Source organism: Ptychodera flava, chromosome 5, assembly GCF_041260155.1.
Source record: "Ptychodera flava strain L36383 chromosome 5, AS_Pfla_20210202, whole genome shotgun sequence".
NCBI lineage: Eukaryota > Metazoa > Hemichordata > Enteropneusta > Ptychoderidae > Ptychodera > Ptychodera flava.
In genome coordinates this window covers 10,503,708-10,529,142 of record NC_091932.1, presented here as the reverse complement: position 1 = coordinate 10,529,142, position 25,435 = coordinate 10,503,708, and the positions used below count along the sequence as shown (strand labels likewise).

At 36.7% G+C, this 25,435-nt stretch overlaps 1 protein-coding gene across 2 annotated transcripts in view; it reads right to left on the bottom strand.

Moving 5' to 3' along the window:
- Nucleotides 1-4,302: 4,302 nt before the first annotated feature.
- LOC139132984 (uncharacterized) overlaps nt 4,303-25,435 on the bottom strand; it is a 65,171-nt gene continuing 44,038 nt past the window's right edge. For both annotated transcript variants that reach the window (XM_070699329.1, XM_070699328.1), the window contains exons 4-11: nt 21,688-21,939; nt 21,200-21,319; nt 20,289-20,503; nt 18,584-18,830; nt 9,686-9,807; nt 7,005-7,086; nt 6,306-6,628; nt 4,303-4,556 (exon numbers count right to left, since the gene is read on the bottom strand). In XM_070699329.1, coding sequence (XP_070555430.1) covers nt 4,407-4,556; nt 6,306-6,628; nt 7,005-7,086; nt 9,686-9,807; nt 18,584-18,830; nt 20,289-20,503; nt 21,200-21,319; nt 21,688-21,939 — 1,511 coding nt within the window. In that variant the 3' untranslated portion in view covers nt 4,303-4,406. The remainder of the gene's footprint in view (nt 4,557-6,305; nt 6,629-7,004; nt 7,087-9,685; nt 9,808-18,583; nt 18,831-20,288; nt 20,504-21,199; nt 21,320-21,687; nt 21,940-25,435) is intronic.

Below are 25,435 nucleotides of genomic sequence, written 5' to 3'. Positions count from 1 at the left end.
GTTTGTTCAAAACTTTGATTTGTATTTAACTTAAAATGGCAGCAATAAATATCCCTACAGTAAGCAGAAAACAACACTTGCTTGACATTAATAGAGCAGTATTAACATTGTCTCAATAGCATATTGGCTCTCACACAAAAAGTACGCCTATATCTTTCATTATCGACATCATCAGCCATGTTATTAGTAATAACATGCCCCAAGTGAGTGTGCTGAATAACAACCCATTTACCGTTGAATATTACACAAGGTGTAAGGGAAAGAGCAATTTGTCTACCATTAAAACCATACATTCCGATTTCTCTGAATAATAGATAAAGTCACTATCATTACCGTAATCTTCAGATACATGAGGATATTGTAAACTCTTAATACTTGGACTGAGAAGTGTCATATCATCTGCATGGCTTAACGTAGCTTGCGGGTAACGCGAATATTCGTACTGCGCATCGTATCTGCGCACGCGTACGAACGTTCTTTCCCCGAGCGTTCTTTCCGGAAGTGGTCTTTTTGTCGCGATATAGCATACAATTACTTTGCGGTGCGACTTTCAAGTCTGGTTTGTCAAAACAGTTCACACCAAGATAGCAAACTCTGTGTAACAGGCCCGTTTTAAGTGTGACAAATGTGGGATTATTTGCAGTATTTAAGTGAACTAAACTTTATTTAATACCGATTAAAAAAGTTTCGAATATATCAAACTAAACAGGGATCTGTCGCTAGAGGGCGCTTCATTGTAGCATTTTTTGTATTAAAAATGCCCATATCTTAAAAAATTGTGCGGTGACCCCCATTTTTTTCGTTTGATTCGAAATCTATATATTGTTGGGCTTAATTTACGAGAGTTTAAAGAAAATGTAGATTTCAGATCATGACATTTGTAATGAAAATATCAAAATTTGGCCAAACTTTGCTCTTTTTATAAAAGCCCTATTCATGGAAACGTTGCTATATTTTCTGATATTTTCAAAAGTAGACCACAAAACTAAAATATTACAATACGGGGACTTGTGTTGTATAAAATCTGTCAAATATTTTTACTTTATTTCAGTTTTATTATTCAATAACACTAGTTAATCGAATAATACAACATTTTAACCAATTTCAGCTAAATGTTTTTGCGGGACAATATAGAGGGCGCCATATCTCCAAAATTTGCATGGGGACCATATTTTTTTATTTTACTATTTAACATATCTACCCTAGCTCGACATCTGTACAAAGTTTCAGAAAAATCCTGATTTCATTTTTCTTACCAGCAAGCCACCTTAAGTTATTTGCTGCTGTACAACAACTATTACTATGTTAGTGTCACAAAGCTTCTGAATTAATGTTTAAAAGGTAAGGATAAAACTTTTCCTTGCATTACACCATTACTTACGGAGAACCTATCAGATATGGAATTTCCCCATTGCACACAAAACAAGTGGTTTCTATACCAAAAATGATGGAATCTTACCATGTAGGGGGATATTCCTATACTGAGCTTCTGCATTAATTTGAAGTGATTCACGCGGTCGAATGCTTTCGATGCATCAAGAAAACAAACGAACATCGGACCCCGTTTGCTGGTATAGAAATCAACTATTTCTTTGAAGGCGAATAAATAGAGGTCAGTAGAATGGTTACGTTTGAAACCAAATTGAAGATAATGAGAAATCAGACATTTCTGTAGAACAATACGCTCTAGCATCTTTGAAAGAATAGTAGCCAACGCAATGGGGTGGTAGTTTGAAACGTCACTGGCCAGCTCTACTTTGTCCTCAATAATAAGAACCAAAGTAACATCCGTAAGACGAGAAGGCAAATAACCATGGGAAAGCATTGCGTTAAAACAATGCGCAGACAGCGCCTGATTTCTCATTTGGTAGCTGACAGAAGGCTTACAGAATTTCGTCCGTTGCAACGAAATGGTAAGAGGAGAAAGCAACATTGCTCAACTTCTCCTGTATATCCCTCTTCCCCGAAACCGAAGACACTGAATTAAAAATTACACTGAAATGATTCTGCCATATTTTTGCAAAATTAGCATGCCCAGATGCATCGGCCATTGTACATGCTAAATGAACTTTATTGCTCAAATGTTTTCTGACCTCCTTCCAAAATTTCTTTTGTTCAATACACTTTTAGTGATTAGCCATTTTATTAGCCCTAATTTGATTTTCATTTTCCCACAACCACGAAAATGATACTTGAAATTAGCCCGAGAATTTCTCATCATTCAAAATAAGGGACCGTGTTTGGGTTTCCCTCCATTTACCCAAAGCAAGAACATTTTGCGGTCAACCTCATGGACATCCTTGGCACAGTCATTCCATCCAGGGACGGTGTTATAATTACCCTCGGATGAAGGTTTAAAGTCTCATGTGCTGCGTTAGTCAAAGTGTTAGTAATGTTACAATAAAATCTCAAATAGCTCGTAAGTGCAAGGAGTCTTTCCAATTACTATTGTGCACATGACGCACTCAGGTATCCTGATATTATCTAGGCGCGTTTTGGTGCAATTTGTGTTCGCAGATTTAGTATAATCCGGGAGCTTCTTTCAGCCTAACACACACATGAGCTTATGTCACAGCGATGTCTGTCTGGGTGTCTGTATGTCTGTGTGTGTATGTCTGTGTGTGTATGTCTGTGCGCCCGATATTTCAAAAACGGCTCATCAGATCAGAATCAAATCTTGTACACAGATTCTGTTTGAGAATGGCATGAACTGATTAGTTTTTCGTGGGTGTGGCTTGCATATTTCATGCTCGTGTGCATAATTAATGATTTTAGAAAAAAACCCAGACATACAGTGAGAAGGGCTGTACAAAATTGAATGACGTATGCTACAAATGTTGATCACACAAGGATTTATCCGCTAAGAAAGACATAAAGGTGTGACATCAAAGTTAACTGCTAATTTGCATATTTGATGAACTTTCCATATTAGGGATATATCTGAATTGACTGAATCAAACTTGATGAATCTTGGTATGAATATTGAAGATCCTATGATTTAACATTACTGGAGCTCATTAAGCATTTTTACGTTGATACAATGACAGCAGTAAAAAAATCTAGTATTTTTATTTCAGGTAATTACATATAAACTTAATGACCTTTGGAATTAATCTGTTGTGAATATTGTTAATGATGTTGATCATAACACTTTCAATGAAGTTGCAAACATGTGGCAAAAGTTTAAATTCAAAGACAACTGCAGCGTGTACTGAAACACGTGAGTATTTCCAGTTCATATCTGGTTATCCACTCTCGCCTGTGTCACATCAGCATAAGTGTCACTCGTGCAGCATCGGACACAAGACGAAGTCAAGCGTCTCAAGCAGCACATTTGACATGACACATGGTAATATGAGACTGTGCCTTTCAATAGTAATGTCCATAGAGATTTAAGAGTGAAAAACGTCACTTACACTAGTTTTTGCTGTTTAGACTCCATCTCTTAAGTGGTCGAACAGTCTCTGAAAAATCATGTACTTAGCTTTTGTTTGTGTTTTGAGTGGAGAGAAAGAGTATGTCTGTCACTGAGCTTGATATACAAGCCCATATATTTCACATACTACTGTAAATAGAATCCTCAATCAGTGATTGATATTTCAGAATTGAACGCTCGATGTGATAGATGTACCAGTGCACATAATTAAATAAAAAGTAGCTCGAATGAACTGCAGTTAGTCCTTTCCACAGCATTGTATATTGTGCCAGCTGTGACAATTTACATCAAAACTGAAATAGTTCTTACCATGCAGAAAATTCGCAGAGACATCGAGCTACTTCTGTGATAATTGCACTCATTTGTTGGGGGCAAAATTCCATTACGTTGACATGTATTATGAGTAAAAGTTGCTTCTATGTGGAGACCAAATCAGATGTTCCATGGTATTTCATGTGTAGAAAAGACGCTTGTATTTAAAGTTTAAGCAAGACGGCCCTTAATCAACAATGGCTTGACATTTACAAACAAATATATAAGTGTAGTCAGTGTTAGGTCATAAAAATGTAGGCCTAACTTTCTTACCCAAGCTCGATCATTCCGGGAGGGGCATTGTCAGAGAACACACCTTGCTTATTTCCCTTAACCGTCTAACTACAAGATTATCATATATGCTGCAAGTTCGTAGTATTTTTAACGTACCATTTGAATATCTAAATAATTGACGTCGATTGAAAGAAGAATTAACTAAAGTACTGCCACAACGACATTGAGCTCGAAAATCAAGGTGCTTCACAAAATATGTTGCCGAGAAGAAAAAGAACGGGTACGACCTACTCACTACAATTACTTTTCCTGTGGTATGATCAGCTGTTCGAGTGAAACAGACTTGTGATGGTGATGACTGGATGTGAAAAATTAATTTGAAGCAGCAAAGTCATGACTATATAGGATTCAAGTGAAAATCTGACTATAAGTTTTCGGCTATATTAGTGCTTGAAAAAAGTTTACCTTGAATTTCATCGCAGGAAGGGTCAAGGAATTCTAAAATTAACAGCTCGGTTGTCGGTTCCGAATTTCTTTGTGTTGTGCAACGATACCTTGAAATCATTTGGAATATCTGAAACAAGCAAAAATATGATTTCTAGGTGTATTGGATGAAGATGGATGAAGTATCGATGCAAATTACAGAAAATAATCATATTTTAATGTTTAATTAATATTCAAAATAAAAGCAAAGTAAGTAAATTCTTTATTTTGCGTCCGCGCGCGTAGTTTTTTGGATTGGGGGGGGGGAACACAGAAAAATACAAACTTTTGTGATTTCGGCGGTGGTGGTGCTATTTTGTCGCAAAAGCAAGTCATGGTGCCTTTTGAACTGTGTGGCTAAACCCTCCTTAACGGCAGTTGGATTTCACCGATGAACTGTGACGTAAAACTGTACCCTCTATACAATTACCTCTGTCGATACTTTGCCTCACGTTCTCGCTGTCTGTTGTGGCGTTGTCTTCGCGTTAACAATGGATGAAAGCAGAGAAATAATCAAAGTTCCTTAACAGGAAACTTTTGCGTTGCTACTTGATGGTATGGTCGTTGCGAGCAATCGGGAATTGTAGAGACAGAATTTCAGTCGGTCGATTGATATCAACATTTTTTACCTCCATGATATCAACTTGTTACCATGATGGTACAGGGGAACGTATGGCAAATAGAAAAGTCGGAAGGTGTTGAAGACAATCCTAGTTTATCGGTATTTCAGTTTGGCCAACAATTTGGTTCATGTAGCCATTTTAACTTGAAATAAAAACAAACCACTGATCAGTACTGTACACGAAATGCCTTTGACTTGCTATTTGAAAGTGCAAGGAAAATAGATGTGAAGTTTCCATCTAAATTTGGGTCTTATGAATCTGTGGGTGGCCATGAAGACTGTCAATTACGAAATGATTTCATTGCTTTGATCGCAGGGAAAGGAAAGGTACTGGTTTTACGGATGGTCAGAAGGAACTACAGGGAAGACTTTTGTCAAAAATGTCACGAGAGTCCTGTTCTCTCTGGTGTCCATCGCTCTAAAATTGAAGAAGAGTCTTCAAGTTACCCAATTTTTTGATGTTTTCTTTCAAAACAAAGACACCTTTCAGCAAAACTATAGCAATCCATGAGAGCGTAAACATTACCAAAGAAAATTCAAGAAATTTGAAAGAAACTTGCGAGAACTTGAACACAAAAGACAGCTACTGTATTGCCGAGATTTAAGGAATTTGACAGATCGTCAAGGTGCTGTGCAATGGTATTTCCATGTGGACGCATTGAACGCACAAGAAAGAAATCTAAAACTAATAAGAGAAAAGCGAACGTCTACGATTTAGTGTTTATTTTGATCTATATGTCATGACAATGCATACAGCGATCATACAGCTTGTTACACCGTGACAGGATTATTCATTTTGTTTGAGACAAGTTGTCCAATAAAGGCAAACTGATTTTGTGCTAAATTTTGTGTGTGTTGTTAAATTTTCTGTGTGTTTTTTTAAGCACTTACCCTTGTAGCTTTTAGGATTTTGAGTAGACGCAAAAAAGAATTTACTTACCTTTGCTTAATAAAGAGACTTTGTTTTTGTGCTTCTTTCCAAAGGGATGTATGTATGGTAAATAACCTATATTTACACTCACATAGAAATGTCTAGACCTATGTAATGCCTGAATGTGGTGTAACTATGTTATAGATGTTGAAAAATCAACATCAATCTCAGAACCTCTTAACGAGGAACCAGAACATTTTCACGATTGGTCAGTATTTCAAAAAGCGACGACAAAAAATCACCGAAAACCGTTTGTGGGGTAAGAAACAAGTAAATCAAAAACTTACCATAACAGAGATTTTCCCCCACGTTGCAGGGTTAGGGAAGATACTGTTAGCTGGCGGGATGTAAAAGCCGCTTCCATGTTGAAGCATGATTTTTCTATCGAAAACTTTATCGGGCGAATCACTTTCAAGGTACAAGACAAACGCCGATGTATTAAGTGCAAGCGAGCCGTCGATTTGATACTTCCCCGAAAGAATAAACTTGGACAGCAACTTCACTATAGAAAGAATCGTGCTTATCAAAACCTTGGTTTGGTCTTCCACTTGATCCACAAATTGGCTGTTTCCAGTTGTCAACAGTATTTTCTCAATGTTGTGAAGTACGTCTGTTTAATGATAGACAAAGTGTGCGTAACTGTTTTGCTGAAAATCTCGACTGGTTTTCTGATTTGCAAGAAGACCAGACGTGATAAAGAAATTGATCAAAATTTTCATATTTTTCACATACTTATGATCCATACAATAAGTATTTTAAAACTTAACATGTATGAATATGGTGTATATCATTCTTTAAAAAAGTCAAAGAGCCTTTCATATGATAATGCTATGTCTGGCTTAAATTCACGTGTAATGAAATTTTCCTGCTATAGGTATCAATACCACCTTGATTGGTATGTTTTGTTTTTTTGATTTTGCTGAGCGGAATATGTGAAAGAGTATATACTTTCTTCCCTGTTGGTCATAGTTTCACAATTTACATACCCTCGGTAAAGGCAACCTTCTGCTCCATCGTTGTGGAATTTATTTTAACGACATTGCTGGTTTGCTCTAATAGATCGAACATCTGATGAATAAAACAAGTAAAAAGACTATGGCAGCAAACATGTTGCACCTTCCAAGGAAAGTGACTGAGCATCATATAACAAAATAGAGATTTTATCGTTTACGCAATAATGTACCCCCTCCCGGACCATAATGGACGAAAGTACACTTTCCACACCATAATGTACAAGGCGATGCTGAGAACATTATGGCATGTAAAGTTTGCTTAATTCCACTATGGACCGGGAGTGGGTACATTAGTATTATTATTTTAGGCTATACAAGTGAATGTGTAGATGTAAACAACATCTGGAGCCACATTACAGGATAATCGAATACATTATCAGTACTCATCTGAGTATGACGTCACAAAATTCACGGCTTTTGACAAAGCATAAAAGGGATGCACGTACAGCCAATTTTTGGTTTATAATATCTTCTAAGACCTACTAGCTCTCCATTTTGTTCAATATTTCAATTTATTTTATTCCAAACTGGCCCCTTATACATACTAACGTTTGAATTGCAGCTGATAATATTGTATCTGGTCATGCCAATATCCCGGAAATATATTGGGGTAATTGGATTGGCACAATTTCTCAACAATTTAAGAATATTTTTATAACATCGTATTTGGTAACCATCTTTTTTTAAAATTGTACCCGAAATTTGCGATGATGTACAAATATTATGAGTAAGAATCATTGCATGATTGTATCTAATGCAATGTTTCTTCAATACATAGGAACAATATTTATATGAAAATGTTTGAACTTGTCTATACTTTTTTGTTACTGAAATAATAGTTTTATCTCGATTTGCTACTTTGCCCGAACCAACATGACGTTTTTCAATCTCAGTTTAGTCAGTCAGGGTCATTTCAAAAGCGCCCTGACCACATGTAGTGTTTATTAAGCCCCAAGTGATGAAAAACGTAAGGGACATGTTAAAAGAGCCTTGACCAAAAGGTCATCAATTAGAAATATTTTATGCATTTTGTCTCGTTTCCTTATGGTATTTACACAGAAATAAAACATTTTTACAGAAATGAATAATATTTAAGGGACATATAATAAATTGTCATTTTGTTGTTTTGTTCTATGAAAACAAACTTTTAATTTTTTACACTATTCTATCATTATGCAAAATTTAAGCTGTAAAAATTTCCATTTCATTAAAATTTCGTTATAATTACTCTCATCTCATTTTCTCCATTTTGTTCCAATCGTGTTCCGCCGGAATCTATTCTTTGTTTCGCCGTATTCAGTTTGATTAGTTGCTGTTTTCCTAACATTCTATTAATATTGCTCATTCTTCGTGGTATGATTTCTGGAGGACTCTGAGAGATGGCCCACTGGCGGTGAATAACGTATATAGCTATAGATTTTAACTATTAGCACACTAAAGCTTACGACTAGAGTCATAAAATCATTACAATTTTGCTAGTAAATGAGAAGAATATGCTTTGCTTTATTCCCTTTTGTGGAGGGACCGTGCTCTATTTAGCACAATTTGGCTCATCTTAAATGCTTACTTTTCGGGTCGCCCGTTTCAGAATCAAGGCTTCTGAAATCATGAACGACATTCATTACATAGTGACGATTAAAATCAAAACTTTTGCATATAAACTTTTGAATCAGTCACCTGTTAGGTTTCTCTTCCTACTCACAAATCTTATCACATGTAATGAAAGTGAAAATTGCATGGACCATTTTTTAATTGCTGCGGTCATGCGTCGACTTGATTGCTTTGGGGGGCATGGAAAATATGGTATAGAAGCTTTCACCAAGAGATTTAATGACTCTCTTTATTGACTCATAGATTGTTGGACACCACATTACTTTTCCCAGTCACTTTAAAATCCTATTGTGCACTGCTTGAATACAATTTATTATGTGTGCAACGATATTAGAATTTCTAATTTGTACTCTTTACAAAATAATGTCTTTCACCTGGATATGATTGTAATGTCACTTAGTATACTAATAACATTTACGGAATTCTCTTCCAAAGGTCAACAGTCATATTCCAAACGTTGTGGCTCTCGACAAGTAAGTGCATACACTAATGTTAAGAACTCTGCAACGTGAGTAATTCATTAGACATAGTCTTAAGGTGATGGTTCAATCTAATTTCCGTATACTTCTGCCATCCTGGACAGTTAATATTAAGCTCCTTTTCGATTGACAAGAAGCTCGAGACAAGTGTGAGAACAAGGTGAAAGCACAATCACGGCTACCTCCGAGTATACACAGCCTAAGCGGTATACTGCGTTTGGAGGAAAAAAACATGCAGGGCATTGCAGCAATAATTTCGCATGCCTTTTGCGCTGAATTCACTTAAACTGTGAGTACTTCTTCAGAAAATGTGCTTTTCAGTTAAAGCAGAAGTAACACTGACCATTGATCGTTTAGCGTTGAAGGGTCATTCAAATTCACATGATACAGAAAATTTAATGAAAACTTGCAAACCAACAAGCATTTAATTGATCCACTAAATATGATAGTGCCTACTGATTCTATAATGTTGTAAGTAAACGTCTATTTGCGTTTAGAAGTACATGCCGAGTATTGCACGCTCGGTACGTTTGAGCAAATTGCAATTAATATACTATCTTTTACCTTTACATTCATATCCACATTGATGTTTTTCGATATTGGCACATCTGTACTTAATTGCGTTGATGTTTTCTGCCGATTTGCTAATGTATCGGTTTCTCTCAATGCAGGCGTCGGTGTCGTACCTATGTGAAAGATGTAGCATACAAATTGTGATTAAAGAAAATACCTTTCTCTGCAACGGCAATTAATGGTAGTATTCAGAACATGTTGTGTTTTGAATCGTTTGAGGCGAAAGTTTACATAATAGACAAAATAATCAAAAGTGGTGTTTCTTCATTGGTATTTCGGAAGGGTGATTTGTATTGATTAAATTTTTACATTAATCTATTTATTCTACCAATAATTTACTAACGATCTTGTATAATAATCATGTTACCGAAACTGATGCGATATATGCACTCGTCATGCATTAACACCAGCTATTCATGGTGAATATATCCAACAGACATTAAGTTAACATTTCAGAATTGGCTGTGTGAAACTTTTCTTCAGGGTGACTGTGTACAAAATCATAAAAATTGCGATATACGTTTTTTAGTTTTATTACTAAAGGTAATTGTGATGATTTTAAGTAGAAGTGTCTCCATCATATCTCCCATACTGCAATTGAGAACATAATGATTTGCTACTGTATCGACGTTTGAGAAGATTGTCTCGTAGAGTCCTTATCACTGAACGATTCTTGCCAGGTACTCTGACTTATAATCGATGAATGTTTCAAATAGACTGTCTTTTTTTAAATAAAAAAGATGGATCATGCACGGTACGAAGCTAGTACATGCAACTTCTTAATGTAACTCGCCTACTGATCCATACAGATAATTATGTATATCTTGCTTGTATGTCTTTGCTTCAAGTGGTCTTGTATTTTAGTAACTTTTGTCCATGTGACATGTTAATGGTATGTCAATATTATTCATGAGCTGTCATTGCTATTCACGAGACCATGTATATCTGTCTCGGCTCACGTATACCGGCCAGTCTCCACCTCAAGCTATTCGTCAGTCTATGTCTTATAGCATAGTGTATAGCGGAATAAAGTAGCATTTTATATTTGTTTTTCTTGCTGCCCTAGTCTTTCTTACACCCCTTCGACATCAGAATACAAGCCTTGCCGGCCCCGCTGGACTACCAGTGTGACACACACTGACAACTTTAACGAATATCTTTGTCCTTCTAAGAGCTGGAAGACTCTGAACAAAAAATACTGGTTGCTTAGGTAACTGGACATTGTGACAAGCAGCAAGTTCAATATATGCTGAAGAAAACTGGAAAACTTTTGAAGTTTTATCTACAGAGGATGAGATCGTTGGTCTGTTTGTCTGTGGTGTGTGCCAGCAAAGCAGAAGTCTTCACGACTGAGAGTTTTTTTTAGGAGAGCAGAACTGAATTTGTTGATCAACTTAATACTGGATCAGAAATTGCCGTATGTACAGAACTGTTAATCCGGTGAAGGAGAAGTTGAAGTGTCAGCATTGTCCAGACCCAGGTGGAAGAAGACTTCGTAGAAGAAAAAGCCAGCCAGTAGAGGAGAAACCTATTGACTCAGTCAATAGTGAACAGTTCAGAAGACTAATGAAAATTTGTGTGAAGTGAACTTTAGCGTGGACACTGTCGTTGCAAAAAATTGCAAAGAGCCTTTCTAAGAACTCTGTGACTATAGATGACTCTTGAATTTCTGAAAAAAATTCTGTGAACGGAAAATTTTCACAATTCTTTGTTTCAATGATCATTAAAGTCCCAATAGCTGTGAATGTGTAATAAACCGATCAAAAAATATCCTCCGTTTTCCAATAGTTTTCTTGAATAAGACCCATTAAAGACTGAAAAAGTGTATAACATAACGTAAATTCAGACGTTTTAATATCATTGAGGATTTCCCGCCATTTCAAAACCTAATCATGTGATATAGAAAATAAAGATTACAACACTAAAATGTAAGCTATCGTGTGCTGCGCATGCAAGTTAATGGCATCATGCTTGTTTAATGTATGATCACAATGTGTATGTGCAGGAAATACTGCAGTTTTTTGTACTTTTCCGTGGAGTTGCCATTTTATGAGTGCGGTTCTTATAAATCCTTTAACCTGTTAAATCGTGTAGGCATGGTCCAAATCAGCGAGCAGTGATACTTGTACACATGTCCTGCAGTTAGCACATTTACACCAACCTAGATTGGTCTGAAAATGAAATCATGAAAATAATGCATAAAATTCACAGCTATCGGGGCTTTAATCTTTCAGTTTGCGTGGGAAGATACATCATGTTGATGCAAAGGATACTGTAAGTACCCTAACACTTGTTGAAACAAAGTCTTGAAGGTCTAAAATAGCTTCTTTTTCCTTGGGCGAGTGCAACTTTGTAACTAGTACAACAGGAAATCTGCATTTATTTTGAATTCCTGTGATCGTACAATTGTATATCTTTGAATTTACGGCTACCACAAAGTCAGAGAGGCCGTGGAAAATACTCGCATTAGATTAAGAAATCAGCTGTTATCTCTTTTCATTCACTGCTAGTGTGAGTGGGCACAAGCAAACAGGTGATTAATACCATTCATTAGAGCCTTTAGGTAATTTTGGTGCAGTAGGCGGTTCAAACATAAATTTTTTGTAATGGAACAAATAATTGAGGGCGTACCCAGACAAATGCAACGTGGTTGAAGGAAATAGTCCCAAAAACATTAAAACATCGATAAAACTTTGTGAAACATATATGTCTGCTCCTACTGGCGCTGGTAGCGATCAGAGTGAGAGGAAGGGTAGTTTAAAAAAATTTCACAATAAACATAAGCAACAAAAGGGTGAGGGAAAGCAGTCTGAAAACTCATCCCAAAGCGTTGAGAAGTCAAAGTCATCAGCTGCATGTTATAAATGTGGAAAAACCAAACCGGTGGGTATTCAAAGGGACACAGGTTTTTGTCAATCTTTGGTGAAACAAGGGGTTGCACAGCTGTCTCAGTACTTTACTGGAGTGACCTGCAATATCAGTTTTGCAGACAAAACAGTGCATAGGACATCTGTTGTCAAAGCCCGCATTCAAAGTGAAATTTTCAGTGGACCTTTATGTATGGAGGTATGGAAAGGTATACGTAAAGACATTATGCTTGGTGATGATGCACTTGCCTTGCAGGATCTTCGTGCGTTAGTGGTCACTAGATGTCAAAAGAAAGCCAACTACGAGCATGAGGATGTAGATAAGTGAAATGAAATGGCGTCCGGCATGAGAGTAATAATCAGCGAGGAATTGCCTGGTCTCATTGAACCGGAAAAAATAGATGATGACTTCGATGAGGGAGTAGAATCATCTGATGAAAGTTGCATTGCTTCAAAGCACGTCGAAACCATTAATGAAGTCAAATTAAAAAGGTAAATTGATAACATGATGAACACTATGATTCACTGAGTATCTCTAGCTTGTTTGATGATGAAAATCCAAACATCGTGAAATGGATAATTTAAACAGTTGGTGTGAGTGTAATGATACCTCCCATGATGCATCAACCCTTTGTGAACCCTTTGATGACGGTTCAACAGACTTGAGTGACATCAGTGATGACTAGGAAAGTAATGATATCACTTCTTTAGGGTCAAAGAACATTTCCACAGGATTGAGATGTCAGCAGGAATATGCTGCAATGATTGGGTTAGATCGAGTGAAGAGAACTTCAGTTAGCAGATCCTACTCTTGCAAAGGTGCGAGAGAATGCAGATACAGATCAGTCTATGGAAAAATCAAACTGGATTTTTCTTGCATGAAAAAATGCTGTATCGTAGGTGGATTTCTTCACATAAGGTGGATGATGTTAGACAATTTCATGCAGAATGTTGCAATGAATTGCTAAGAGTGTCACATGGCATAGCTCTGTCAGGACACTTTGGTATAGAAAAGACTAAGCAATGGTTGCCGTTAGATCTAAACTAGCCCATATCACCATAATGCAACAGGCTCTCTGAGAGATTAAGAGCAAAATTTTGAGGCTATGTTAATACATTTTTTTTAGCTGGAGACCAGAAAGAATGGGACCGATATTTGCCACACCTTCACAGAGAAGTACCACAAGAAAGTACTAGTTTCTCATTTTTCAATTTAATTTATGGTCAAAGTATGAGGGGACCCCTCACTGTGATGAAGGAACAGTGGACTGAGAAAGGTTCACATGAAGAAAATGTCATACAATATGTAATAACAATTTGAGAAAGACTTGTCAAGGAGAACATGGCAAAAGGGGGCAAGGTAACTTTTTTTACGAACAGCAATAAAGTACTTGTATTTTTACCTTCTTCCACACATAAGATTACCTATTTGCATACTCGCTCAGTCAACATGTGTGTAAAATCAGCTCCACAAATATCGGCCAAAGCACACCGTACCAGTGATTTTATTTTATTTTGAACAGCTGCACTATCAACTGACTGCAACTGAACCCTAAAACTAAACCACTAAATATGGCCGCCCTACACATTCCATTGGTGAACTGCAAGCTGTCCATCATGGTCAAGCTCTGCCTTTTCAGCCTCTTGGTACATGGCGGAAATATTGAAAGTACCAAGGCCCAAATCTGCGGTCAGATGATGCAAAAGCAGGACAAGGGGTTGCAACTAAGCAAGATATAGCATATATTGTAGAAAAACTTGATGTGCTGCTACGAGACACTAGTAAGATCAATACGAAACTTGATAATCTACAAACCAGAATGAACTACGTAGAAGATGAAATGCACAAAATCAGAGAATTTGCAGAACAAAACCGATCCAAAATGAATGAGATTGAAACGAAACAGAAATCTTTAGATGACATTAACTCGTACAAGTCGAATGCCAGAATGAAAAGTTGCAAAGAGAAAAAGATGACTTAGAAAATAGAAGCGAAAGGAACAACAACATTTTATGGAATGAAGCAGGAGAATCCTAATGAGTCATCGGATGAGTCGGAGAGCAAGATCTAGACTGTTTTAAAAGAACAGCTCGAAATTAAAGATGAAATTGACTTTGAAAGGTGTCATCTTCCTCAAAATGCACCGCTCGTCCAAGGTGCTAAGCCCATTATTGCATAGCTAAGCAAGTACAAGGACAAAATTAGAATTCTCTCGAATCTCACCAAGCTACGGGGGTCGGATATAAGTATCGGGGAAGATTTCTCGAGAACAATTCGCATTATTCAATCAAAGTTATTCGCTCTTTCGCAAATCCCATTCTTCTTTTAAAGGCGTTGTCGAATTCTTTTTTCGCTATGATAAACTGGTTTGCATTGAGGAAAACGGGCGCAAGACAGAATACAAAGTCGACGCATTATCAGGAGACGTCATCAAGTTGCACCATACATCATCAGCACAGAGGTGTGGTCAAGCCCCGAAGAAAGGACAGATTTCATTTTTTAATCTGGAACATTACAGGACTGAAAACTAAAGAAAAGATGCATATTTCATTTCACTATGTAACAGCCACGATATTATTGCTTGATTGCAACCTTCTGCACCGAAAGAGATTCTGTTGATAATTTAGAAAATTATGAATCTTTCAGCTACCATGCGTCATGACGCAATCAAAGAGGACGTCCTAGTGGGCGAATAACAGTTTACGTACAAAACAAAATACCAACCAAAGTTCAGAAACTAAATACTACTGTTGAAAACTGCATTTTTATTCACCTTGATAAAACTTTATTCCCATTCCACAAAGATGTAATCTTTGGCTGTAGTTACATTAGACCTGGTGGATCTATAGATGATTTTGATTCCATTGAAAATGTACTAATTGATTTTCATAATTCGTATCCAAATTCATTAGTTATGTTAGGTGGTGATTTCAATGCGAGAACAGAGAAGCAAGATGATTTCATAGTTAACGATTCCATTGATCATTTACCGTTCAACAATTTACAGTATACAGCAGATCACTTTCAAAGGGTACGAAATTCCAAAGATGAAGTGATGAATGAAGCTGGGAGAGCTTTATTCAGTTATGTAAATGTTTTGACATGTACATTCTTAATGGCAGGTTACTTGACGACAAAGATGGGAATGTGACATGTGTTACGGCAAATGGATGTAGCGTAGTCGATTATTTTATTGTTCCATAAGCGTTGTTTAGTCAGGTTAATTATTCCAATGTCATTCCAAGGACTGAAACTGACCACTTCCCAGTTGTGTGCAAAGTGAGTTAAGCAGCTTCTTATTTGCATAGGAAACAAAGTCAGCGTACTGTTGAAACTCCAAACCTGTGCCCAAACATTGTATGTTTCCGCTGGTCAGAAAGTTGTAGTACCTCTTTTCATCAAAAGTTAATCTCCCGAATTTGTCAATCACTTTTACAAGAGGCAAAGGATGCGCTTTGAAACGTCAGTACTACAATCTCAAAATTAAATGAAGCTGTACATTTAAAAGTAGCGGTGTCTGATTGTCGAAACAAAACCAGCTCATATAAGGAAAGAGGCAATCAATCACTATGGTTTGGTAATTCATGTATTAAGAGGAACGTTGTATGTATCAGAAGCTCAAAGAATTTAGAAATCTGCGGTGAGATGATTCATTACAACAATATAAGGTAGCTAAGAAAAAGTTTAAACAAACATGTAGAGATTGTAAGAAGCAATAGCAAACACGTGTTAGGAACCAATTAAGTGAAGCATCTTCAAATGGTTCAAATGTCTTTTGGTCAATTTTAAAAAGCATTGACCATGACGTTCACACATGGTATGACTATTTTGCTACTTTATATAACAAAGCAGGTGGCAGCACTACAAATGTTGATTTTCAAAACTCATTTGATGATTAACTCAATAATTTGCTGACTCCACACAGGATGAAGAAACCCCTTTAAACTCCAGAATTACAGAAGGTGAAGTGCTTCAGAGTCTTAAGAATCTGAAAGAAGGGAAATCCCAAGGTTCTGACGGGATTCCCGGTGAATTCTGGAAATTCTCGGCTGATGACATTTTACCTGTTTTAACGGAATTGTTCAACTTCATTCTTGATTCGGGTACATCTCGAGAGTGGACGACCGCCATAATTATTCCACTTTTTAAGAAGGGTTCGAGACGTGATGTCAACAATTACAGAGGAATTTCCCTCCTGAACACATTGGGCATTTTTTTACTTCCATCTTAAAAAGTAGATTACAAAATGGACAGACACAAACTACATCCTTTCAGACTGCCAGGCTGGTTTTCGTAAAGAACACAGCACCATTGACAATATCTTTGTTCTCCATGCAACCATACTAAAATACCTCAGTTGTAGACATGGAAAATTTCATCGTTTATTCATTGATTTTTGGAAAGCATTCGACAGGGTCAACAAACTTAAGTTTATATAACAGGAAAATGTTCTGTATTTTATCATCAACATGTGGAAATAATATTATATAGGGCTCAGCCCTTGGTGTCGCGCCAGAGGTTAAGATTGGCAATGTTATTTGTATTGATTCATGATAAAATGTAATTAATTGTTACTTCATAAACGTTTATATGACAACTATGCCCAGTTTCCCTCTGATGAAAGCAGTTCACGTAAGTACACGACGTCAAACCCTGCAGCAGAGCAGGTATAGATTTTCTGTAACGTGTAAAAATTTTGGACAAAAATTGGCAATTTTTACAATGATAACAGCCTATTGCGTTAAACAAGGGACGTATTATGCAATCATTATCATTGCAATGGTAACCGCACTGCCCACCTTCCACTTGCAAGCTGAAAACACGGTCCCTCGTGCTGAAAACTACAGTGTTCCGTCTAAAAACTGGCAATTTTTGAATCTAATTATTGACACAGGGGGCGCTTTTCTAAAATTAAATCCCAGCATTCTTTGCGTATGCCCCCGTTCATATGCACGACAGTTTTCTCCCTTTATCTACATAAACGATATTTTGTATCGGCGACAAAGTGCATAATATCATTTACTGGCTAATAAAAGAGGTATATTTTATAAATGGCATGTTATGTAATAGTAATTTGTTTCGTATTTGTTTATTTACGAGTACTCAAAATAAAACATGGCGGCGCCCGTGAAAGAAGGGTACACTTCCGGTTACTCGCATAGTATATTATAAATATGCGCATGCGTAGTCAGTAAGCCGCTGGCGCGACTATTAAAGCTTGTGTTCGAGCAAGAAATGTAAAGTCAGACTACTTCAATTGCTCTGCTGGTGTACGTCAAGGGTGTATCCTAAGCCCATTGTTGTTGTCATTTTTCATAGAAGAGTTAAACTCCATGTTTTCAAATACTGAATGTATGGGTATTCAATTGACCCAGGAATTATGTGATATCTTCGGTCTTCTTTATGCTGATGATATGGTAATCTTTCCAGACTCGGTCAAAAATTTAAAATTTCTCATTAATATTCTCAAGGAATTTTGTGAAAAATAGAGAATGATAGTAAATTTAGAGAAGACAAAGATTGTTATCTTTCGCAAGGATGGCCAATAAGCAAGTCGTGAAAAATGGTTGTTTGGTGATACCATGATTGAAGTTGTGTCATATTATAAATATTTAGGATTGTTACTGACTTGTAGAAATATCTGGTCTAAAGCTGTAGCTACCTAAGCTGGGTAAGCTTGTAAAGCTATGAATCTTAAGAAAATTAATAATTTTACTCTAAAAACACACTTTAAGGTTTTCGAAGCCATTTAAAAGAGGAGTGTGAAAACTTTAAAAGTGTATAGAGAGCGTGTGTTCTGTTTGAAGGCAATTAGATATTTATTTTGGTATCTATGCGTGCTATTAACTCCTCGATAGTTGTACTTTATCTTATGAGTATTGTAAATCCTTGCTTTTTTCAAACATGCCTGTTGTGTTAACATATTCTAATGCATTGATGACTTCTTAATCACACAACCAAATAGATGTCTGATAGGATCAGTGATCAGTGATAATAACAATTAATTACGTTTGTTCTTACCTTCAACAGCAACACGGAAGACTTTCACGGTGACATTTGCAACCTTTGAGGCTCCTTCACTGGTGTGTGTACCCCAACCGTCGTGTGCTGATATGATGGTGCGAATAGTCGGTGACCAAGATCTTACAAGACTGTCGTTGTATGCATATACAACACCACCATAACCCATGTAAAATGCAATGCAGGTTTGCTGAGCACCCACCCCTTCGAATGAGAAACCTTTATTCGATCCACTAACCGCAAGCACCTATGTTTTTTCAAAGAAAACAAAGGTACCGAAGATGTGACCGTTGCAATGATTATGCCAATGCAAGTAACATACGTTAAGGAAGAGGCTTAACTAAAACGGCGGCCCTTTCAGTCACACATGTTGTATTCATGGCAAAGAAATAACTATTAGGGATATATTTTTGGCAAACTAGGGCTATCTCTTCTTTTGACAGCCTTATGAGTGCGGAAAGACTGTTGACATCTAATATGCGATTACCTTTTATTATTTGGTTTAAATAATTTTCAGTGAATAACGCATTTCCTGCACAGCATATGACACATATGTAATCTCAGAATATTAGCAGGAGTTCCGATAGGATTTTGTGCACAACCAGAATCCCTTTTGAAATTTTGTGTATTTAAAGCCTGTGCCTGCATCATGTGCTGCATAAAGTTATCACGAAATTGCACTCATTTTGTTCAATTTCATGTGACAAATACATGTATAAGTTATTTGTTTTAAGAAAAGGAAAATATTAATGTCTTGCTCAACCTACAACGCTTACAGGCAAGCCTTGCCACTTCGATGCCTGGTATGCATGTTTTTATACACACACTAAACGTTTTCATATCATTAACAGGAAGGAACCTAATGACTGGATTGTTTGTACAGGACAACATTTTACATGTAATTTGGATGTGTGTGAGTCAATAGCCATCTGGTCGTAACATTAATTTGCACCCCAGACTGGCGATAGTAATCTGTCTCAAGGCTTACATGTCAGATATATTTCGGTGTTGGTTTTCTGTTGTTTATCCTGTACAAACAATCCAGTCATTAGGTTCCTTCCTGTTAATGATATGAAAACGTTTAGTGTGTGTAAAAAACATGCATACCAGGCATCGAAGGGGCAAGGCTTGCCTGTAAGCGTTGTAAAGCCAGGTCACCAGACTTCGTGTAAGTGACAATGTAGCGACTTTGAAAGATTTATGCTTAATACCGACAAAATCAAAGAAAAACCTAAACACAATTAGGCCCAGCCTCTGCATGCTTTAAATTGAAAAGTATTTTGTGTGGCAAATACTAGCTCTTTTTACGTATCGAGGACGCTGAACTAAAAACTACCTGTATTCGGGAAGTAGGTTTGTCGAGTGGTCAGCAGGTGAACTATGAACATGGTTGTAGGCAACATTGGTGAACCTGAGTTTGGATAGGCCAGATAGTAAATGTAATATGCTTTGGAAAGTAGAAAAAGAAGATTCATTTTTGTTTCGCCAATCGTAATCAGAAATCTATCTTTTTGTCGGAAGATTTGGATTTCTTTGACCTGGCCCCGTCATAATGTTCTTTCAGGAGAAAGGTTCTCAATTCTATAATAATAAATGGGCAAAATTAATATCACAAGCAACTTCATAGAGCACCAACAATTTTGCGGTGCGGAATAGACCAGCAGCCAATATGGAAAAGTCCAGTATCTAGTAACTTTTAACTTACCTCAAGAAGTAGAAAACCTGGGATGACACCCGGTGGTATTTCAAATGTCAAGTACGTAGGATGACCACTGCCATAGCCCATTAGTGCGTTGCCGTCCGTTTTGAAAACCGGGTCGGGGAAATCGTTAGCCCAGACAATAATTCTGACGATACCGTCATCAAAAGCTTTGTTGTTTACCCCGTTGCCCCATCCACTTCCAGCAAAAAATAAGTGACCTAATTGGGAATGGCAGTCTGTCACTTCATGTAATTTTCAAGGATGATAACAATTCTATGGCAGCTTATTGTCAATGTTTTTGTTTTTTCCTTGGCATTTCTCAGATATATAATCATTCGAGAGGCTATGTCATACCAAAGGGGAAAGCACGAAATTCAGGTTTCGTTTTGATGATGTCTGTCACGTTTTGATGATGTCTGTCGCGGGCTCGAGGAAAGCCAAAATTAATGGGCTCGGCAAGCCTAGCCCGTTAATTTTTGGCTTTCCTTCTCGCCCTTGCCCATAAATAAACGTTGATGGTCAGCGCGTCGCCCCTTATTTCTATAATATACTTTCTTTTTTTCATGTCATTAGTATGTTGGGAGAATCTGTCCGACTGATTTAATCGAAGTTTGAAGATAAAGGCAGGATGTTGTTAAATGATCAGTGGTTGCAGTTAAAGTGTTAAGCAGTGGAAGAGGAGACCGTTTATAGAGATACAGTTCTTTATAGGAAACATCACAGATATCCTGAAAAGGATACTTGATTTTCGTGATTTGCCCATGGTCATTCGATCTGTCTGCAAACGTAAACCTTTCCAGGGCGAACTGCAATTAAAATGCTGTTGTGAAATATAGGAAGCAATGAATAATGAGGTTTATTCTCAAATCAACACAATTTGCACACAGGAAAAAGAACGCTAGGTGTGTTCTTACCCCAAAAGGTGTTGACATTCGAAGTACTAGGAGCCCATATTCGGACGGCTGTCTCGTCGTAGGCAAATACTACACCACCGTATTCCTTCAAGGCGTTATCGTCGTCACACTGGGCAGAACCTGCATCATATCGATTTTATAGAAATGCACGAAATTAAAAAAGGGGGAAAATCTGGGAAATGGGACATACAGATATTAACGAGAGAGTAAGGCCATTATGTCATTATGTAAATTGAATACACAGTAGCACATATAATATTTCCACTACAGAGTACCTCGAATTATTTTTAAGCCTTTAATGAGTCTACAATCGGCCGACAATGATCACACGATTGTGTTTGGCGAATCTTAAGGTGTAATCATATGTATTTCGAATGACAAAATTAAAATTCGAAAGGAATAAGAGTTTGATACCATATATGCTATTATTCACTCAAGCTATCATCAGTTTCAATCCGCCAATGATTTGCATTATCTCAAAAACTTACCAAAACCATCTGAGGTGAATCCGATGTCAACAGGCGATGGGTTATTATCTTGGTATTGAACGCGGACCATCGATGGCTGCTGTTCAAGATTGTGCTCTATCGTCTTAAAAGAGTTTTCTTGTTGGTTAGAACCAAATGCAAACCAGTCTGATATAAATCCAGGCGATGGAAAGTTGTCAGCAATCCAAACTTCAACTTTGACCTCGCCGTCGTGACTGCATTGTTCATGTGGAGAACCCCAATACGGACCACCTAGAGTTCAAGGAGAAGTATTCGGTGAAACCGCTGATTAATGCACATGTCACCATCCGTGTGTTTGACAAAGTTGCAGTTGCTGTACGTCTTCGATTTATTCGAGTCCCAACTTCTTGGTATCAATACTTTAGTTGTGGTATTTTCTATGTTTAGGAGGACTGAAAATGGATGTTATGACTTTCCCATATAAGGGAAAAGGGATGGCGTAATATCTGTCGCATAGGCAAGTTTATTTATTTATTTATTTATTTATTTATTATTTATTTATTTATTTATTCATTCTGACATCCAACAGGCATAGCCCAATAACTGGATGCAAACAGAGAAAAATTAAAACATGAAAAAGACAAATTACAACATGCAGAAACTAACTAAAAAAGGCACTAAACAAGTAACAACAGACACTGACAAGCATCAGAAACTCTCGGTAGTAAAATGACTATCAGCAAGAGATAATAAAACAGATGACACTTGGGTTTTATAAGCACTGAGACTGGTAAACAGATCAATATCAAAACGATAGACACTATTTATGTTTACGGTGGACTAAGACGCAAACTTTAAACTGGTTGAACAACAGCGTTATTTTCATTATCAACAGATTGCGCTTCATCCAGCTACCTGTATTTATGTTCAAGCACAGAAACTATCGATTTGGGATATTCATTGTGCCCCTTGTTCTCACATAGGCCAACATTTTGGAAAGAAAATAGAATAAAGAATAAAATACAATTTTGTGATAACATTCGGTATACAAAACATGATGATATAGCAAATTTATTTGTACGCCTTTTCACATGTTCTACTGGTTGTTTTTCACCTTCCAGTCGGACTGGTAATTTTAATTTACTGAGGCAATTTACAGAGATTCGCTTAGAAGGTTCCCCTTTGTTTGAAATACCTTCTATAAGGAAAGAATTTGTATACAATTCATTGTTACAAGCAACATCTACTGTTGCAGATAATGTGAATACTTTTAAGAATTGGAGCATCTGTAATTTCTGATATTTTGACACACTTATTTAATATGTGCATAGCTTATTCTGTATTTCCTACTGCCTTCGAATGTGCCAGGGTTATTCACCTTTACAAAGGTACGGGTAATATTCATGACTTGTCTAATTATCGTTCCATTTCAGTGCTACCGGTACTCTCAAAAATACTGGAAAGACATATCAACAATGCTGTATTTAGTTATTTTCTGGTATTGGCCTGCTTCTCGACAATCAATCTGGTTTTAGAAAATACTTTTCTTGTCAAAATACCTTGATTCGTTTGACTGATGAGATCTTATTCAATATTGATAATGGTTGTACAAATAGTGCTCTTCTTCTAGATTTGTCGAAAGCGTTTGGTCTCATCAATAATAGTTTTATTGGAGAAGCTGTTAATGTATGGTTTATCACGTAGTGTTATAGAATGGTTTACATCCTACCTCTCTAATCGAAAGCAGTTTGTAAATTACATGGGCTGTAACTCAAAGAGATTTAATGTTAATACTGGTGTACAGCAAGGTTCAATTTTGGGACCTCTCTTGTTCATTATTTTTATCAATGATCTGCCGTTATCTGGCCATTGTTCAAGTTTACACATGTATGTAGATGATCAAACACTTCTTGCTAAAGGTCGAAATATTACAGAAGTAAATGATGCAATAGATGTTGAAATTCGTCCAATTTCTAATTGGATAGCCTTTAATTCTATGCGTATTAATGTTTCTAAAACAAAGTGTCTTATTATAACAACTCCACATAAGTTAGGTCGTATCATAAATGTCAAATTGATTCTTTATCTGTAATGATGGGAGGTTGCGAAATATCTAGTGTACGACATGGTTCTGTATTAGGAGTGGTTTTTGATGAAACTTTATCTCGGAGCATTCATGTCGATAATCTATGCAAGAAACTAAGTCAACGGATTGGTCTAATTTGCAGACTTTGCCCATTTATCCGACTTAATAATCGAATCGCGTTATATTTTGGTTTAATCTAAAGTTTGATTGATTACTGTATCATTGTTAGGGGTAACACTACGGAATATAATTTGGATAAGGTTTTTATTTTGCAAAAGAGAGCATTGCGTGTCTTGTTTAATTTACCCTATGATTATCCATCTGCTGACCTCTTTTCTACGTTTGATGTGATGTCAGTAAGGCAGCGTATTGTTTACTTCCTCGCCCTAACAGTGTACAAATGTATATCAAATACTGCTCCACATTAACTCTGTAATGTATTTCTTCCTCAAAGTCACGTAAATTTGTATTCTACACGGTCAGCTTCACAGTTAAATTTCTACGGTCCACGTTGTTTTTCAAATGCTGGCAAAAAAAAACATTCCATTAAAGAGCGACAGAAGCGTGGAATTGCCTACCAGTTGACGTAAAACTCGCATATAACGAAAATAAGTTTTTAAAAGTTTATTGAAAGACCTTATTATGACTCGCATTTCGTTGTAAAAGAATTGTTTTGCTTTTTTTATATCCTATCAACTTATGTTTACTGTATTTATTGGCGTGAGCCCCGAAGAACATTACTCATTAGAGTAAATCGGTCGCTCATAAAAAGTGTAAATAAATAAATAAATAAATAAATAAATAAATAACAATTGATACTTAAAATGTTCGCTAGAAGTCCTCAAATCTACATACAAAAGAAATTCATTTCTGAACAGCAGATTGATAACATTCAAAGTCAATCAAACAATGTCCCATGCATTATTATTACGTGTATCATCCCAATTCTTTAAAAGTCGCGTTGAGCTTACAAGTTCTATTTCTCTACTAATGAAACGTTCCCCTGAGCAATTTGTTGCGTGTTGTGGCTAACCACGACCCCTCAGTAATCCTTTGCGATACATTTACAAGTTTCCAATCAAACGTACACAGAAAGTATGTTACTACAGTATGTATGTATGTATGTATGTATGTATGTATGTATGTATGTATGTATGTATGTATGTATGTATGTATGTATGTATGTATGTATGTATGTATGTATGTATCTAACTATCAATTTATCAATCTATCCATCTATCTATCTATCTACGTGTATAAATCTATGTATATATGTGTGTAGCTACCCATGTAGCTACCATTGTATCTATGTATCTCTGTCTGTCGCTACCCACCATCTATGTATGATCGTATGCGAAAATGTATGCATGCACGTGTACATGCATGCATCTGCAGGCAGTGACATAATTTGCAGATTTGCTGTTATCCTTCATGAAAATTAATCGGTCAGGCATATCTGTAAAAGTACTTCTAATTCACAGGTTTAGACAGAGACATATTAAGTTGGATAACTGATAGGCTAACGGGACCAGCCATCTCACATTGAGGGCGTTGTGATATTGATTGTCATTTACTAAGTTCCTTTAATCGCATCTGAATATCTTAGCCGTGTCTCTTTTGGCGAAAGGTCGATGGTATTGAATATTTGTTAACAGGCAAAGATTGAGATTCTAATCCTTAAAAAATCAAAGATATTTTACT